This window comes from Larimichthys crocea, chromosome XIII (genome assembly GCF_000972845.2).
Source record: "Larimichthys crocea isolate SSNF chromosome XIII, L_crocea_2.0, whole genome shotgun sequence".
Classification (NCBI taxonomy): Eukaryota; Metazoa; Chordata; class Actinopteri; family Sciaenidae; genus Larimichthys; species Larimichthys crocea.
The window spans coordinates 47,180,169-47,197,368 of record NC_040023.1 but is presented as its reverse complement, the minus strand read 5'-3'; the positions used below and the strand labels follow the sequence as shown (position 1 = coordinate 47,197,368).

General features: G+C 39.5%; 3 protein-coding genes and 1 long non-coding RNA gene across 6 annotated transcripts in view; 1 reads left to right on the top strand and 3 right to left on the bottom strand.

Moving 5' to 3' along the window:
• Positions 1 to 581: 581 nt before the first annotated feature.
• wu:fc38h03 (acetylcholinesterase collagenic tail peptide) lies at positions 582 to 9,032 on the bottom strand. 2 transcript variants are annotated; one of them, XM_019275412.2, is made up of 18 exons: positions 8,534 to 9,032; positions 7,789 to 7,909; positions 7,611 to 7,720; positions 7,402 to 7,515; positions 7,112 to 7,156; positions 6,934 to 6,960; positions 5,420 to 5,491; positions 5,258 to 5,320; positions 5,143 to 5,169; positions 5,011 to 5,055; positions 4,638 to 4,673; positions 4,485 to 4,565; positions 4,012 to 4,108; positions 3,741 to 3,880; positions 3,502 to 3,621; positions 2,892 to 3,021; positions 2,261 to 2,363; positions 582 to 1,475 (listed from the first exon to the last, which is right to left on the bottom strand). In XM_019275412.2, exons 2-18 carry the CDS (start codon positions 7,889 to 7,891, stop codon positions 1,406 to 1,408), a joined length of 1,383 nt encoding a protein of 460 aa, XP_019130957.1. In that variant the 5' UTR covers positions 7,892 to 7,909; positions 8,534 to 9,032; the 3' UTR covers positions 582 to 1,405. The 2 variants fall into 2 exon arrangements, with proteins under 2 accessions (XP_019130957.1, XP_019130958.1); XM_019275413.2 differs by lacking the exon at positions 8,534 to 9,032 and adding an exon at positions 8,000 to 8,088.
• Positions 9,033 to 9,133: 101 nt separating this feature from the next.
• On the bottom strand, positions 9,134 to 13,039 carry LOC104940584 (cytochrome c-a). The gene is made up of 3 exons (XM_010757221.3): positions 12,771 to 13,039; positions 12,238 to 12,415; positions 9,134 to 10,787 (listed from the first exon to the last, which is right to left on the bottom strand). The coding sequence occupies exons 2-3, from the start codon at positions 12,404 to 12,406 to the stop codon at positions 10,642 to 10,644; spliced, it is 315 nt and encodes a 104-aa protein (XP_010755523.1). The 5' UTR covers positions 12,407 to 12,415; positions 12,771 to 13,039; the 3' UTR covers positions 9,134 to 10,641.
• A 223-nt stretch (positions 13,040 to 13,262) lies between these two features.
• The window catches only part of LOC113747506 (uncharacterized), a 30,053-nt gene continuing 26,115 nt past the window's right edge, over positions 13,263 to 17,200 (top strand). The window contains exons 1-2 of one of the 2 annotated variants that reach the window (XR_003463664.1): positions 13,263 to 13,349; positions 14,355 to 14,470. This is a non-coding gene — a long non-coding RNA (uncharacterized LOC113747506). Of the gene's footprint in view, positions 13,402 to 14,354; positions 14,471 to 17,200 lie in introns of both variants that reach the window. The other variant, XR_003463663.1, reaches the window with a different exon arrangement.
• npvf (neuropeptide VF precursor) lies at positions 14,918 to 16,734 on the bottom strand. Its single transcript, XM_027287513.1, has 3 exons — positions 16,542 to 16,734; positions 15,410 to 15,780; positions 14,918 to 15,138 (listed from the first exon to the last, which is right to left on the bottom strand). The coding sequence occupies exons 1-3, from the start codon at positions 16,701 to 16,703 to the stop codon at positions 15,069 to 15,071; spliced, it is 603 nt and encodes a 200-aa protein (XP_027143314.1). The 5' UTR covers positions 16,704 to 16,734; the 3' UTR covers positions 14,918 to 15,068.

Here is a 17,200-nt window from a genome sequence, read left to right as displayed (position 1 = left end):
AGCAACATTTTGTCACATTTAGCTTCAAACAATGTTTAAAAAACTGGTTTGAATTTTTGAGAGTCACTTTTTTGCACATTTAGAACAATATTTGTCAACTTAGAGATATTTTAAATATTTAAATCCAAATGTTAAATCTAAATCTAAATGTTAAATATAAATATAAATGTTAAGTCTAAATGTTACATTGCAACATTTAGATTTAGATTTATATTTAACATTTAGATATATATTTAACATTTAGCTTCAACATTTAGATTTAGATTTATCATTTATATTTATATTTAACATTTATATTTATATTTAACATTTATATTTATATTTAACATTTAGATTTAGATTTAGCATTTAGATTTTACATTTAACATTTGGATTTAAATATTTAAAATATCTCTAAGTTCACAAATATTGTTCTAAATGTGCAAAAAAGTGACTCTCAAAAATTCAAACCAGGTTTTTAAACATTGTTTTTAGCTAAATGTGACAAAATGTTGCTGTTATTTTCAGAGCGAGACGCTTTACAAACGGCACCCCATATTTGCCCCCCCCCCATGGCATCAACAACACCAGGACTAGTGTATCTTTTATTAGTGTACAGTGTTTTATGAAATGTACAGTCATGCAGGCAGCTAATCAACTAAACACATTTAACTGAATTCATTTAGATGTAACTGAGCCGTTTTTATTTTCATGCTGCTGCGATCATCGCTGGCATTTTTCTTGCTGTTGTTGCAGTTTGACATTCATTTTTCTTCTGTCGGGTATTTGGACGTTTACTTCAAGAGGGTCACACTCACTTTGGCTAGTACATTTACAGCACTGGTTAAAGCTGTGCACTGATGCAATTTACATGCAATATCACAGCATTGCACTTCATAAATACATGTTTTGTAATACATTGCACAGGAATAAACACATTTACACACCCCTGATTTGCATGTTACAGTACAAATAGTTTCAATAATTTCATTGCCTCTTTTGTAAAAGGCTTTTTTTTTTCTCTACCGTTAAAAAATAAGTTCAGAACATAGCTTATTTCTGCATCAACAGTCAGCAAGTCATACACAATGTAACTATTTGATATGGTACAATCATTATATCATTAAAATGTTCCCCACCATCACCAGTGTTCATAACAGTACTGCAGCCGCTGAAGTGACAGTAACAGAAAACTGCACCCTGAGGAAAAATAAAATAATTAAACCTCGAGGGAAGACAGTCGATTCAAAGCTGAACCCCATGACTTTTCAGAGCAGGCACCTTTAGTACCTTTAGTACTCTCAGTCCATCGGTTATATATTTTTTAAAGGGGTGAGACTTCAGTACAAATCTGAAGGATAATCCCTGTGATCAGAAAGAGGAACTGCAAAGTTGCAATCTGGCCATTTGTCTTCCACTTTCCAGTTCAGGTGAAATACTTGCACCCGGTGGAATCGATGAGGCAAGAGTCGGTGCATCTGAGCTGCCCAAAAGATCTGCAGGAGACACAGCAAATCAGTCTTTAAGTCTTTACTCATATTTACACACAGTCAGTCATGTCATGCAGCACAACTCTTAATTTATGTCAACGTTTATGGCACTATGCTTTCAGAAAGATGAGAAGATCAATACTACTCTAGTGTCTCTAAGTATTGAGCTAGAGCCAGTAGTTGAAGGTATAAAAGTGAGCTTTACATCCATTTCTAGAGTTACAGTAATTAACATATTATATGTTATTTGTTTAATCCAAACAACAGCTAAAAATTATGAATTGTGAGAGCTATATACAGGACCTTGTTCTTTGCCGGGAGCAGGGAACTTTGTTTTTAGTATAAATTGAACAACTTAGGTATGCTGTGATACTAAAGTGATATTTAGAGCTGGTGGTGGACATTTTCTAACCTTTAGAAAGCTAGCTGTGTCCCTCTGCATCAAGTCTTTATGCTCAGCTAAGCCCAGCTTCATATAAATCATACAAACATGAGCATGTCGATCCTCAGCAAGGAAGCAAATGTGTATACTGCCCCAAAATGTTGAGCTATTCCTTTAAGCAGATGTATGAAGCATGCAGAGCATTATGCGATTTAAGCATCTAAAAACTTTTACAGCAACTGGTGCCAGGATAATGCATCATCATGCAGTAAAAAAGTACAGTAGTTCATTCAAGTGACCTTTAAAAAATCCCCAGATGGGTGCAGTATAAATGTGCTGCTGATTAAAAAGGAACTGCATTGTGCAAACTTGGCATAGAAAATCTGGCCTATAGAAACAAGATACATACCCGGGAAGATAGGATTTGCAGGTCTGATAACCAAAGTCCTTTCCATCACATTCCTCCATGCCTTCATGACGATAACCATCTCCACAATAGGCCCACTTACAGTCTGTAGTGATAAAGAAAAAGGGATGAGGAGAACATAGTGGCAGAGTTAGGGGAGAGCAAGGGAGGGAAGGGAGAGAGATGACGTTACTAATTCCTTTGGCACTCCTGTGTGTGTTTCAGCTATGCCAGCACAGCATTTTCCTGTTAATTTAATTGAAGAGAGAAGTAAAAGGATGGCGGGTGAGATTAATGAAAGATCAAGGAAAGGTTTCACAGTGCTTACTGCTTTTATCCTCTGCCACGTGGGTTCAGACTCTGCGGTGCACCAGGCTCTGCAGGGCATCTCACGAGCAGGCAGGTATGGGGCAACATGATGGTGTTTGTGCAACAAAAAGCCTAACCTACTTCTGTTTTTGATCTTAATTCTTCTAACAGACACGCTGTTCATTACATGAAGGGGTATTAGGTTCATCTGTAAATTGTGCTTGCATCATTAGGCTCACTGTGTGTACAAAATTCTTTACCCACTTTTCATCTTTAGCTCTACATTAAAAAGTGTTTAACTAAGCAAGAGGTATATGTAACTTACTGAGACAAGCATCTGTGACAATCTGGTTTCCATCATCACACTCCTCTCCATGCTGGGCCTGCACCTTTCCGTCCCCACACACACCAACTCTGTCGGGGACTTTCTCTGTGGACTGGAATGATTGGAAGGGCTAGACATAAGGAAACAAATGTCAGGCAATAAAAAATCTTACAGTGACTTTGGCTTCAGTTTTTTGCAGAGAAGATATCAAGGCATATAGGCTAAAACTAGCCTTTTTTTATGTAACCGAAGCAGTTTGACCAAATGGCTTTCAAATACAACTCATAGTCTTCCTCAGCAGAGGAATTTGCTCAGTTGTTAAGACATGCATGACCATTTATAACAAGATGTTTCAAATAACCTCTGTGACAACAGAGCAAACTCTTATCTACTGGAAGACTGTTGGAAAGTCCCTGAAACAGCTATTCAGTGGACCTCTGAGGTCAAAAATAAAGCACAGACTACACATAATTGTGAGCTGTAAAAATATATATAAATATTTTACACACTCAGTGGTTACCGTTTAAAAAATTACATCATCAAACACTGGTTATTTGAAAACCTATAGTGTTAAAGCTCAGCACTGCAATGAAATAACATTTATTTATACCTGTATGGGCTTCCATCCGTCTTTATCTTTGAAGTAGAGCGCCCTCTGATCCTTCCTGAATGCTATTGCGTTGTCTAGACGTAGACGGTCCATCTCCTCCTCACTGTTTACCACAAATATCTACACATACATGCAGGAGAAAGTTAAAGCTGCAGAGTGATGGTCGAATCAGTACAAACATAGATTCAGTTGGGATGGTAATCTTGTAAGGAAGCAGCTTTATGTAAGTGGGGTCTTACTGCAGGGACTTTCTCAGAGCCACCCCGTTGTGTGTAACTTCCAAAAGGAGCATTATTTGCTCCAACAATGGAATCACAGTCACAGCGACCTGGTGGACCAGGAAGACCCTTCTCTCCCTTTTCCCCTACTAGATAGAGACCTGCAAAATACAAAAGAAAAAACCTATGACAAAAAATTAGGTAACGCACACAAGCAGACACAATATCGTGCTGTAATATTATACATTATAAACTGTAATTTGAGGCTGAGTGGTGAGTTACAGTACTCTACCTGATGCAGGTGGACCAGGTGGTCCTGGATGGCCATTTGGACCTGGTGGTCCTTGGGGGCCCATGGCTCCTGCGGCTCCACTGTGTCCCTTCATGCCCTGTGCAAACCAGGCAACACCCCAATATTATTAAACACGCACGCACTGATGGTGACCTACATGCCACTTGTGCATAGCTGTGATAATCTAGTCCATGGGAAAAAATGTATGTGTGTGTGCATGTGTGTGTGCATATATAAATGCAGACTGAGAAGATCTAAGATGTCAAAGACCCTACAGTGCCTGTGCACGTCTATACTTAGAGCTAAGAGTAAAACTTAAGTGCCTGATTTACTACAGGGCAGTGTCACTCAAGGAAGTGTATGACTTGTGTGGAACATCCAATGCCAACGTTTACACACACTGAACACTGGGCTATATATATATATATATATATATATAAAATAGCCCAGTGCTCTTGTGAATGATTCTTCACCTGTTTGCCTCTCTTTCCAGGCCGTCCAGTAGGTCCTCTTTTCCCTGAGACTCCTTGCTCTCCCTTTGGTCCCTGCTCACCCTGGGGATGGAGTTAAGAAGAAGTTAGTTTAAATCACAATCTTTACTGTACTCGTTATTTAATCATTCTTACCTTCTGCCCAAGCATTCCAGGCAAACCAATGGAACCCTAAATAGAGACAAGATGAGTTAATCACGTGATTAACTCAGCAGAGCAGGCTCATAAAATGCTTAATGTTACTTTAATTTGTATCTGAGATAGAGAACTCAGGACAGGTTAAACTGTTTGGCCCTGAAAGAAAGTGTGTCAAGTCATGAACCACTTTGGATTCTACCCAATAATTGTTGGAGAGTTTTTCACCGCATAATGAAATGATTAAGTCCATTATGACACAGCATGAGGTGAAGTACTCATAATCAAAGTCAAGCACAAACGGGCTGGAAAAAGCTGCACAAGGCTCAATTTAAGGATCTGCTCTAAAAGAAGATTACATCTGTCCACCAACCTTATCGCCTTTTGGTCCTGCTGCTCCAGAATCACCACGAGATCCCTTTTAAAACATAGTGACACTTTAAATGAAGGACTTAATAGTTTTGTAGTTACAAACATGCTCTGTGAGAAGTGATTCTGAACTAACCTTCTCTCCTTTGTAACCAGGCAAACCCTGAAAAGACACATAAGGAATATAATATCAGCATATATACAGCACTTACACATAACTGTGTGTATGATGTTGTAAATTTGTGATTAACCTTTGTCCCTGGTGGTCCCCTCAGTCCCGGTAAGCCCATGAGTCCTGGATCCCCTTTCTCACCCTAAAAAAAAAAAAAAAATCCTATTTAAACATTCATAGTTCATACTGTATTTGCCATAGGCCATGATATTAGTACCTGGAATGGTACCGTGAGACTTACCTTGGGTCCCTCTGGACCAGGCCATCCTGATAGTCCTTGTTTCCCTGGGAGGCCCGGAGCCCCTGTACGTCCCTACAAAAACACAACAACATGAATGCCAGTTGCAAAAATGATGTAAAGCTGAAAGAGTCACTTTCTTAATTACTTACTTACTTTGACTTGAAATATTTTGCGACAGACTCAGTTTATTTTCATCGATCTTCAGCAGTAGGATGTTTTTACCATGTTTTCGTGAATAAAATACCATTTGCATTTTGCAGCCGGTTAGATTTGCTTAGCTTTGAATAAATACTCAAAACAGCTGGAGACAGCTCACCTGGCAAAATCTGCCTACTGGCACCTCTAAAGCTCACTAATAAACACATTATGTCTCATTTGCTTAATCTGTACACACAGCAGAGTGTAAGTTTTACAGGATGTGTCCGTGCCTGACTATTTCTTGGCCAGGCGTAGTGATGACCTGGAGTCACTGTTGGTTGCCTGCCAACTTCTCCTGCTATCGATCTAACTCTTGAGAGGAATACAAATAAGCATATTTTCCAAAATGTCAAGCTACTTCTTTAAATGTACTTGACTTAATTGAATGATTTCTGATTTTGTCCTGTGCTATATAGGCTGACGATCTGCAACTTTTTGTTTGTTAAGATGCGTCTTGCATGCCCTGTCTCCCCTGAAAAGGAGCCACAGATTTTCATAAAGACCAACAAGGATAAATAAGGGTCAGAGACAAATAAGCAAATCAAACTGAACTCCTATAGTTTCCTAATCAGACATGACGGAGGACAAAGCCTAGTGTGCAAAGCTTTAACAATGCCACTGAGATTTGCTAATTAGTGGACACGAATAAAGGAGTAATTGATCTTACTCTGTTGCCAATTTCCCTGCAAACAGGAGAGCCAGATATATCACACAACAACCCTCACGTCTTTGCGACACCTGGTTGAGTATCCCAGAGCTGCTGCCACACTAGCAGCGTGCTCTCATTTAGCTGCCTGTCATTAAAACAGCAGACTGTAGAGACACCATGGACCTGCTGCTGTGTGAAGTGATTTATCATGGAGAGCAAAAGCACTTAGGGAGATTAAAGTGCAGAAGTGGAGTGCTGGGGAGCCTGGATCAGCAGAACTGGAGTCCTGTATGAGGGCTAATGGAGCTAGGCCAAGGAAAGGAGGAGAGAGAGAAGGAAGACGCAGAGGGAAAAGGGAAGAAGAGAGGAATGATAGAGAGAGGAGACACGGGAGGATGACGGGAGACATCTAGGGATGTGATCAAACTTTGCTATGTGGTTCGAGCAGCTACTGAGACTAATGTGGCATGACCCATTTAGCAGCTACAGAGGATATTCTGAGCACATCAATAGACAAATCACATCACAGGGATTGAGGATGCATAGAGGGGACGACGGAGGCAGAAAGAGAAAGATATCCAGATCGCATTATGCCAAGGACATGTGAGCTGGACCAGAGAGAGATGAGCGAGGGAACGAGACGTATGGGAGGGGAGGAGCGGCTCACCTTTGACCCTGGACGTCCAATTTCTCCCTGGAGGAGGACAAATGAGGGTAGAGGAGATGTAGCGCTCATTAGAGCAGAGCGAAACGCAAGGACACAGGCACAAATACTTCTGTAGCAAAATACATTAAAGACATATTTCAAGATAGACCTATAAAAACAAAAAAACATTAACACACACCTTCTCCCCTTTTGGTCCTCTTATGCCAGGTAATCCACTCTGACCCTGAAAAATGACATTGAATTTATGTCCAGCTCACATAGTGTAATCGAGCATGGTACATTTATATAAAAATCAATACTAAAAAGATCATTTTGTTTCATTGCCGTGCTTGTCTAACAATATCTCCATCTACTGCTTTAAAATGGCTAAAGCAGGCTGATTCTGAGTGATGGATATATTATGTCTATGATTTAATCAGACTGAGGGTAAGGGTCCAACACTGTGTCATTCTAAAAAAGGAGCCTTACCTCTGGGCCCTGGGGTCCTGGAGGTCCTGGAGGTCCAGGTGAACACCCAGGTATCACAGGTTTTTGTTTTTCCTGGCCTCCAAAAACACTTGGCTCTAAGACGCCGATACCATCCTTCAATCAAACACACACAAAAATCAAGAGAATATAGTTTCAATTAGGAGCCGACTGTCAGCATATAGATGTGTGTAAAATTTGAGAACACCTACAGGGCTGCCTCGCTTCCACAGCCGAGGTGGCGGAGGGAAGAGCGGTGGAGGTGGCGGTGACATGAGGCAACAGGGTTCAAACCTCAGTGGCTCATCCAGCATCTTGAGAACTTAGAAGAAAACATAAAAACACCATGCAACATGTGTTTCGGTCTTGCAACTACAATCACATACTTACCTGAGCGGGCTGACAGGATGCCGTCCATAGAGGAGTAGCGGGATATGGCCCAGGCAGGACATAGAAGAATGTGAAAGGACACTGCAATCTTGACCCAGTCCATCCTGCTGGTTTACTTTCCCTACAACACACAACACGAGCTGTCAAACACACACTCTATTTCTGCTGCCTGAGTTTAATGCACTTACTGGCAGCTGTCACTTTTCCTTACTTCCTCTAGAGGCTGTCACCATTTGATCACTCCCTTAACCTCAGCCTCTCCCTCTCGGTTCATAGCATATTAAACTTGTTGCAGCTCCACACTGCAGCAGATGCAGCCACCACTGTAATTCCAGCCTGTGCATCAACCTCCCCCCACCACCATTTCAGCCTCCAGAATTAGACTGGGAGGGGGGAGCTGACACTCAGCCAGGCTTATTATGACTTCTGACACTTTATGACAGTCAACAATAGTAAGGCTTCTCACAGATCCATTCACGCAAACATTTCTAGTAGGCTATGCTCACATTTCATCAGGTTAGTGCAGGTCAACGATGAGTGAATGCAACACAGTGTTAGAAGTCCTTAAAAAAATGAGTGTTTTGCATCAGTACTACACATTTTCATTAATTTTTGCTCAACGTGTTTTATTCTGTTTAATCTAATTAAAGCATGCAGCATGCATTGCTGTCCTGGTGATCTGGAGCGTTAGATTAAAGCAATGTCATCTGCACCCCTGCCTTTTAATGCACAAGATCCTACTTACCTTCCACTTGAAATTACGCCGCACTTGTAGACACACTGTCTGGCGCACCTCTAACCTAAATGAAATGCGCGGTGTGTAGTCCAGCAGACTGTGGCTCCTCTGACATTTGGCGTACTGTAGCCAATCTGCACCGCTAATAAATCTGATCCACTTATCGACCCGCTTCTTTCCCTCCGCCGGTCAATAACAACACAATTGTGGGAGGGAGGGCCGTTTTTTTTTTCTACCTGCGTAAAATGCCCAACAGAGGCCAGTGAGTGGAGCCCACACAGCGGTGGCAGCTCAGTCCCAGCGGGTCCAGATCAGAGGCTCATTAACTGGTGTGTCATCTGGATCGACTTCAGTGCAGCTGGCTGAATAACTGGGGTGGCACTGGTATTTTAAGTCAGCATGCTTGCACTCGGTTTGGCACGTTTTTATGTTCACAGAGAGGTACTGATGGATTCTTCAGCAGTGAAACGGCGCCATCTGCTGGCTATTTGAGTTCATGGTAGAAATAAAGGTGAACTCTATCTATCTATCTATCTATCTATCTATCTATCTATCTATCTAATAACTGAATATATCATTTCAAAGTGAAAGGATGCTATAAAACCAGACTGTGGATGGAAGTATTTTAATGGTATATCCATGTACTCAAGTCAAGGTCAAGGTATTGTTTAGAAAAGAAATAACAACAGAGTATAAAACAAACTCAATAAAAACTCAGTAAAAAGAACATGATGTAACGCACTGGCATTAGTAGGCCAAGTGTAAGAACTATAAATATTACTTTTTTTAAAAATGTATGTTTTTTTGACATGACTATTTTACTACACTGTTCCTAACATATATACTATTGCCAACATGATCCATGAATTTAGAAAAGACATACTCATTTTAAAGTGCACCTTTATAACAACATAAAAAAAAGAAAATAAAGTAAACCGTCTAGCACCACTTAACGTACAACCCTGTTTCCAAACATGATGTGCTGTGTAAAATGTAAATGGAGATGTGCAAAACACTGAAACTCCATATTTAATTGAAAATAGCACAAAGACAACGTGTCAAATGTTGTGGATAATTATATTACCATTTTGAATTTGATGCCAGCAACACATTTTAAAAATAGTTGGGGCAGGATCATGTTGTTCATCACCTCTTCTTTTAACAACACTCTGTAAGCCTGGGAACTGATCTAGAAAGTAAAATGTTTTCCCACTCCTGCTTGATGTAGGATATCAGCTGCTCAACAGTTCAGCATTTCATAATGTGCCATGTCCATGACAGAATGGTGTCTTTGATGCAGTGCCGTCTGAGGGCCTGAAGATCACAGCCATCCAATATTGGCTTTTGGACTTGTTCCCTGTGTACAGAATTTTTTTACTATCTTTACTTAGCCTCTCTGCTCTTTTATACCCAATCTCATTACCAGTTGCCAGTTAACCTTATTAACTGTGAGATGTTCTAACAACTTTTCCAATCTTTTGTTGCCACCATCTCAACTTTTTTTTTATGTTGCTGGCAATTCAAAATGGGCACATAAATATCCAAAAACAATAAAACTTTTTTAGTTTCAACATTTGATAAATTGTCTTTGTGCTCATTTAGGGCATTAATGTTTTGCACATCATCACATTTTGTTTCGTTTTACAGAGTCCAGTCCACAGTGTGCCAACTCTTTGGAAACACGATTGTACATAAAAAAAAAAAGAGACCGAATAAGTAGTTAACATAATATAATAGAAAAATAAACTTTTCAGGAATCAGCGCCACTGCGATAAGAGTTAAAGTGACACAAATGTGTGTAGTTTCTGTGCAAGCAGTAGTAAGACTTGAAGGTAAACAACTCAAAGAAAATCCCAAAGGGTCGGCTGCCTCTTTAAGAAGCTTTGACTGAGCAATGTCTGGAAAATACTCAAGACACACAAAGGCTGACTCATATGATAATTAAAAACAGTCTCCTACACACAAAGACAGTGTGGCACCAATGTAATGCAACAAAATGCTGTGATGCAAATTTGAAATAAAACTATTGTAAATTATGAACTCAGAATTAAAACAAAGAGCACACGACTTTCACATCTGTCCACAGCTGTATGAGTGTGTTCTGTGTTTTCAGTACATTAGGAGGTAGCGTCCTTTAGATAGGCTATAATATCCGCTCTTTCCTTTTTCTTTCTGATACCACTGAAGATCATCTTGGTACCAGGAATGTACTTCTTAGGGTTTTGAAGGTAGATATTCAGAGTTTCCTCGTCCCATATGATACCTAAAAAAGCAAACACACACAGTAAACATGTAAGGTTTTGCAATATGTCACGTGAACACAATCTTATTTGTAGAGTCTATGACAAACATGCATTCTCCATCTGTTTTCTGTGTTTAGGTTTAATTGCCTCGTATTACAGCAGAGCTCAGATGTGTCCTGCCTGTTCAGACCTGCAGCTGCTCTGACCTGACTGTCAGGTAAAAAAAAATACATGGACCAAGGAAGGAAAAACAGTAGTTGAAATCCATGCAGATTAATCAGAAAAGATGTGGAATTTTTTTGCAACTCTGGGCGGATGTACAGGATGTACAACTGGATACTGAACCTTGAATTACAGTGTCCCTGATGACTACAGCTTTTGGGATCCCATTTCCAAAAAAAAAAGAAGAAAAAAAAAACAGGAATTGAAAACTGTTTCTCAGGCATTTTCTTCTCCATGCTGCCATAAGCAAAAGGCTATCTTTTTCCTGTACACTCCTTTACCTGCTCAAGTTTTCCATCACAAAACAGTTCTTGTTAGATAAAACATTGTATTTGTAAGAAACATTGTTTGTTCATCATTGTAATGTTTTATAATTGGCCTTAATGCCCACATATCCCAAAATGTAGCTGATTTATTCATTTTTATACTGGTACATGATTCTTTAACTTTACTGTAAATCATCATACATTGCATTGATCTCCTCAATATTAGTCTGGGATAAAAAAAGAGAATAGATCCAGGCTCTCCTGTGTCTCTTCTTTGCCTTAATTTGCCTGTTGCTTTAGTTGCACCTTGATCAGTTAGTCATTTACCTGCATGAACAGTTCTCTAAACAAATCAAACCAAATCTGTCAGTCATCACTCCCAAGCTTTGAGCTAACCCTTCCTCTGTGCTGCTCCATTGTGCTCTGTGCTCCAATAATAGCTGAGCAGGCCTGGGTCAATTCTCTCCTTTCCTGTACTTACAATTAGATGTGTTGTGTGCTAGGCTTGTTTATGCTGAAAATAACCAAATTTTACAGATGGTTAAAGGTCCAGTCTGTATGATTTAGTGGCATCTATAAGTTACAGATTGCAACCAACTGAATACCCCTTTGCCTCACCATCCCCTTCCAAATGTAAAAGATACAACAGTGAAAAACGACCTATCGAGATCGAGTGTTTGGTTTGCCCATTCTGGGTTACTGTAGAAAGATGGTGGTCCAACATGAAGGACACCATGTAAAAGACCCGTTCCTTCTGCAGATATGAAAGACTCGCTCTAAAGTAACAGAGTCACAATCACTTATGTTCAATCATGTTATACATGAATAAAAACACACTAATATTTAATTTCTACCAACAGATCTGCCTAAATCGTACACACTGGACCTTTAAAACATAAAAGAGATAATACATTAATTACATCTAATGTTTGCAAAATGCTAGATTTAAGGATCAATGAGGTGATTGGTATACTGCACACACCTTTATCAATGTTGGCCTGTGTATAAGAGAAGCCAGGTGCCTGTCCTGTCTTCCTCCCAAACAGACCCCACAGATTGGGTCCCACCTTGTGGCGTCCATCCTCTGTCACCGTGTGACACTGAGAACATTTCTGGACAAACACCTTCTTCCCTTTTTTGATGTCCCCCATGACCCGCAGCTGGGAGGAGGAGAAAAACATGGATCAATGTGTGTTACAAGTCAGTCGTGGGATATTGATCTGTAGTAACACATGAAGTGAGTGGAAAAACACCAGTGAGACAAATAGGATTTCAAACACAGTGGGTAGTTAAAAAAAATACTCTCAAACTTCCGGAGTGTTGTATGAAAAAGGTCGCTGTGACCAATAAAATATATCCCAGCATAACCATTGAAAACAACAAGCGACACAAACAAACGTTAGACTGCGTGATAACACAAAAGAAAGCAGGAAAAGGGTCTAATTCAACACATATGTCGCGATGTCAACATGGAAGTGCTGCAGAAACAGACTAAAAACTTCAGTCTCACTCTACCTGATAGGAGTGTGTAGTTCAAGTACCTCCAGGTAAAACCCTTCCTCTCTCTTTTCAAGCTCAAACTTCTTCTTCTTCTTGCGTGGTAACTTCAAATTCCCGTTTTAAGGTACACGACCAGATTTGAACCTCAAAGCAAAATAGCTAAAAATTTCAGATGGGAGTGGCTGACTGGGTGAATAAACTATAATGAAACTCTACTGCGCAGCTCAGTGAAGACGACACAGCTAAAAGTATGTGGGTCACACCCATTTAGTTTTCAACGATAGGTGAGGTGTGTTTACTGCTGTAGCTACTATGAAATACTTCTACTGACACCGTCATAGCACGTTAAAATGCTTTTTATTTTATTTTTTAGGACGTTATTGTACCACAATGCTCTGTACTCATGCGTGAAAGTAGTGGGTTGAAGCAGAACAAGTTTTTCCTCGGTTAGCTTATTGTCATTGAAGACGGAGCACAGGTAGCACAGGTGCAGCCAATGTCATTAATGACGCATCTGTTTATTTCAACATTTGACGCATTACAAGAAATGCATTAACGTTAAAATAGCAGCATGTTGGGGTGCTTTACACATAAGTAAGCAGCACTCTCCTTATTATGTGTTACCAGTGGTGGAAAGTACATTGAGGTACTATACTACAACCTTTAGCTACTTGTACTTTAGTTGTGTATGTCCATTTTCTGCTACTTTGTACATCAAATAGACCATTTTCACAGCAGCCATTTTGACGTGAAATAGTAAACACAGGTGTGCAGGTGACATTCAGGTCAGACAGGGTCAGAGTGCTGCTGTTGTGCATGTCGGTTCATTGGAAAGTCTCTGCTGCAGCAATGGAACTGAACCTTAATAAGTATCATTGCAAACGTCTGTTGACCCAAGTATTTCATGTCACAATGGCTGCTGTGAAATAGGGTCTGTTCAGAGACTGGTAAGTCTTTGATATTGAGGTTAAGATAAGATACAACTTGATCAAACCTCAGGGGGAAATTCATCAGCAACCTAGTTAGCTTAAGTAATTCAAATTAGTCCCCACCTAACCAGCTGTAACATTAATTGCGGCAATAATTGGAATCAAATGCTAGAATTTGAAAAGAACCATTTTGTGTACTTTTATTTGGTGCTTTTAAGTATATTGTGATAGCAATATTATGTTGTAGGTTTACTACAAAAACAAACAAACAAAAAATAACTGAATGCAGCATATTATACCTATAGAAACGTATTTCTACACTGTGTATTGCACAGTGGTATTGCTAAAAGAGAAGAAGAGTACTTCTTACGTCCATGTCACTACAGAGGATAGCTGACTGTTTTAAATCTAAGCTCAGTCATTATGTGGATTGTAATCTAATCTCTGACAGCTCAGACACTTCAAGATCTCAGTTGATTTTCATTCTTAATTTGTGTACATCACATCTATCATATATTGTAACAGTGAAATGAGAGGCTAACAGACACTGGGGTGTGGTGTCAAATGTATTTACTATAATAACCACACCTCACACTACACCCAATTATGTTGTCCACATCTGCTGTGTCATTCATTCTAGTTCTTTCTCATCTCTTCTTTCACCTGTTAGAAACTACTCTGACCTATCCATCAAAAGGCGTGTGTCTAGTCCAGTACCCTGTGACCTAAACTTCACTTTAGACAGTGGATGGAGAGGAACATGGCTGAGAGATAAGGGACTTAAAGGTACAAATATTTAGGATAAAACTTTCTTAATCTAAGTATTATTTTTTTTTATAATATCACTTGGTTATTTGAAGAGTCGTGAAAATGATTTTATTGCTGAAGCCTGTGGTTTGAACCCTCTGTGTTGGTCTGAGAACTCTCCATGCATGACTTGGTGTTTGTTTCCCTCTAGTGGTCAATCACCATACTGCAATCCAAACAGTTTATTGAATATAAATAATAGTTTCCTTTTAAAACCAAATGAAAAGCATCTTACTTTGTATGAATGTGTGTATGTGTGGGTGTGGTGTGTGGTGGTGTGTGTGTGTGTGGGTGTGTGTGTGTGGTGTTGTGTGTGTGGTGGTGTGTAGTAAGATCCATAGGAGTGAGTTGTCATGATAAAATAGACAATAGAAATAAAACGCAAACCAATCACTCGAAACTTTTATTATTGTTTAAGATGCGTTTCTGCAGATAATATAACTATTTAAAAGGACTCATACATTTAAATATTTCAACAAATCTATTCTTGAACATTTTGTCTTTACAATAAAAACACTGTATATTGATATTTACATGCTATATAATACACCTCAGTGTTGGCCTAGCGAATCCTCTTTCATTTTTTAAAGGTTTTTTCTTGCATCTGCACCTCTTCTGAGCTGGTTGTTAAGCCAAAATCTTCAGCCCTGGGGGAAGAGAATACATAGTTTGTGTCATAACTCATAGACATGTAAGGATATTAAACTGAACTGGAAATAAAGCGTTAGGATGTTGAGGATAACCTAATGTAAGATGGGAGAGGCTCAAACACCCTGTGACAAAGAAGATGAATGTGTGCTTATAGACTATGGGCTGATGGAAAATGAGGCACAATAAATGGATTAAACAGATTAAGTGAATCTCTATTTGAACTGCAAGCTATATTCATGTCAGTTATTATTGGAAAGAGTTTCCTACCAGTGCAAGCCAGTGTTCAGTAACTGTGCATTGGCCAGTGTCCTAAGAAGGCTCCAGTACAGACTGTTTCTCCCAAGTTTCTGAGGCAGCTTTAGTGTTTCTCGGTCACCAAGGCACTCAGTACACATTTGAATCACCTCCCATGACCTTCCAAACCTTTGTGGCATGTTGGGGATTGAGCTTGGGGATCTGTCGTCATCAGGATTGCTCTCCCTTCCGAATCGCATGGGCATATTGGCGTGAAGGTGGAGAGGCTTGACAGTGGGCGGGTAGAGCTTGATGATGGTCGGGAGGCTGATTTTGCTAGTGGTGGGGGTCACGTGCACATTGAAGCTCTCGAGATCCAAACTCCTGCGGATCCCACTTTTTGTCTGGAAGCAAAAACACATTGAAGTCGAAATCAATTGAGTTAAAGAATATTTTCATGATGATGAGATTCATAATAAAACACTTAACTGGTTTCATCTCCTCAAATGTGAAGATTTGTTGCCTTTTGTTTGTCATATGTTACAGCAAATGATTATGAAATATAATATTTCAGACATAATAAGCAATTTAAAGAAGTCAACTCCCAAACACCATCAAAATACACTATACTAAAAAGGTCATTTTATCAATTTTTCATAGATGACATAAAAACCAGTGATGCACTGGATGAATACAATATCACTAGATAGACAGTGTAACAATAAATACATGTAACACAGATTGAGGACCTCTTATACACTTGTATAATGTAAAACATTGTGTAGCAATATAACAGATGACTTTAACTAGATCTACCTTGACAGTTGTAGTACAGAACACAGTAAATGAGCATTGTAATGATCAATTAATTGTTTGCTATAAAAGTAGAAAAAATAGTGAAAAAATGCCCATTAGAACATCCTACAGTTCGAGGTGGTGTCTTCATATTGCTTGTTTTTGTCCTACCAGCAGCCCAGCCATCCAAAATATTCCATCTACTATCAGTCATAACAAAAACATAAATCGTCACTTTTAAAACTATTTCACATTTTGGTTGAAAAACACTTAGATTAAATGACTATTTTCAGCTGTAAAGGAAAACATAATAAGATGAATCCAGTTTCTGAGTGGAATAAGCATCTCTGGCTTATTAAATAGCTCTCACCTGTTGGTGTGGCTGTTTCTTTGCCACATGTCTTCCATCGTTGCTGCTCAGGAAAGTTCTATCACTGTAGCTTGCTTTCCCATAGACCTGCAAGTCAGACGCTGCTGCCCCTCCAAGACCCCCGAGCATCAGAAGTGTTGATAGAACAAGCATTGTCAACATGTTAAAAGCAGGAGACACCTTCACTCCAGGAAAGCACCAGGAAACTGATATTAATAACACTGACGTCCCTGCTGCTATTAAAGACCCCTAAAATCATACGTCACCTGTCAAGGGTGATAAAGAAGCCCACACACACACATGCACAAACCGACGCACACACTTGAGCCTGAGCCTCATTTAAGATGAGCAAATTCCTGCCTTATTCATCCAGCTCAGAAGAATATATCTGAAAAGACATGTATGTCCTAATTGGGCTGCTGAATGAAACAGTTGGCATTTATTTTGTCAAAACAAGAATGAGCAGATCACAGGAAAACCAAACATAAAGCAGGTGTTTCGTGGAAATATCGAAAGGCAGCACCGTCCATATTCAGTCCGATTCTATAGAGGTTCTGTTTCCTCTTTATCGTAAGCTTAACTGGCAACTGACGATGTCAATTGAGAACAAATTCTTATCTAGCAAGAAGAGAAGTTGTTTCTTTGAATGATGGACAAAA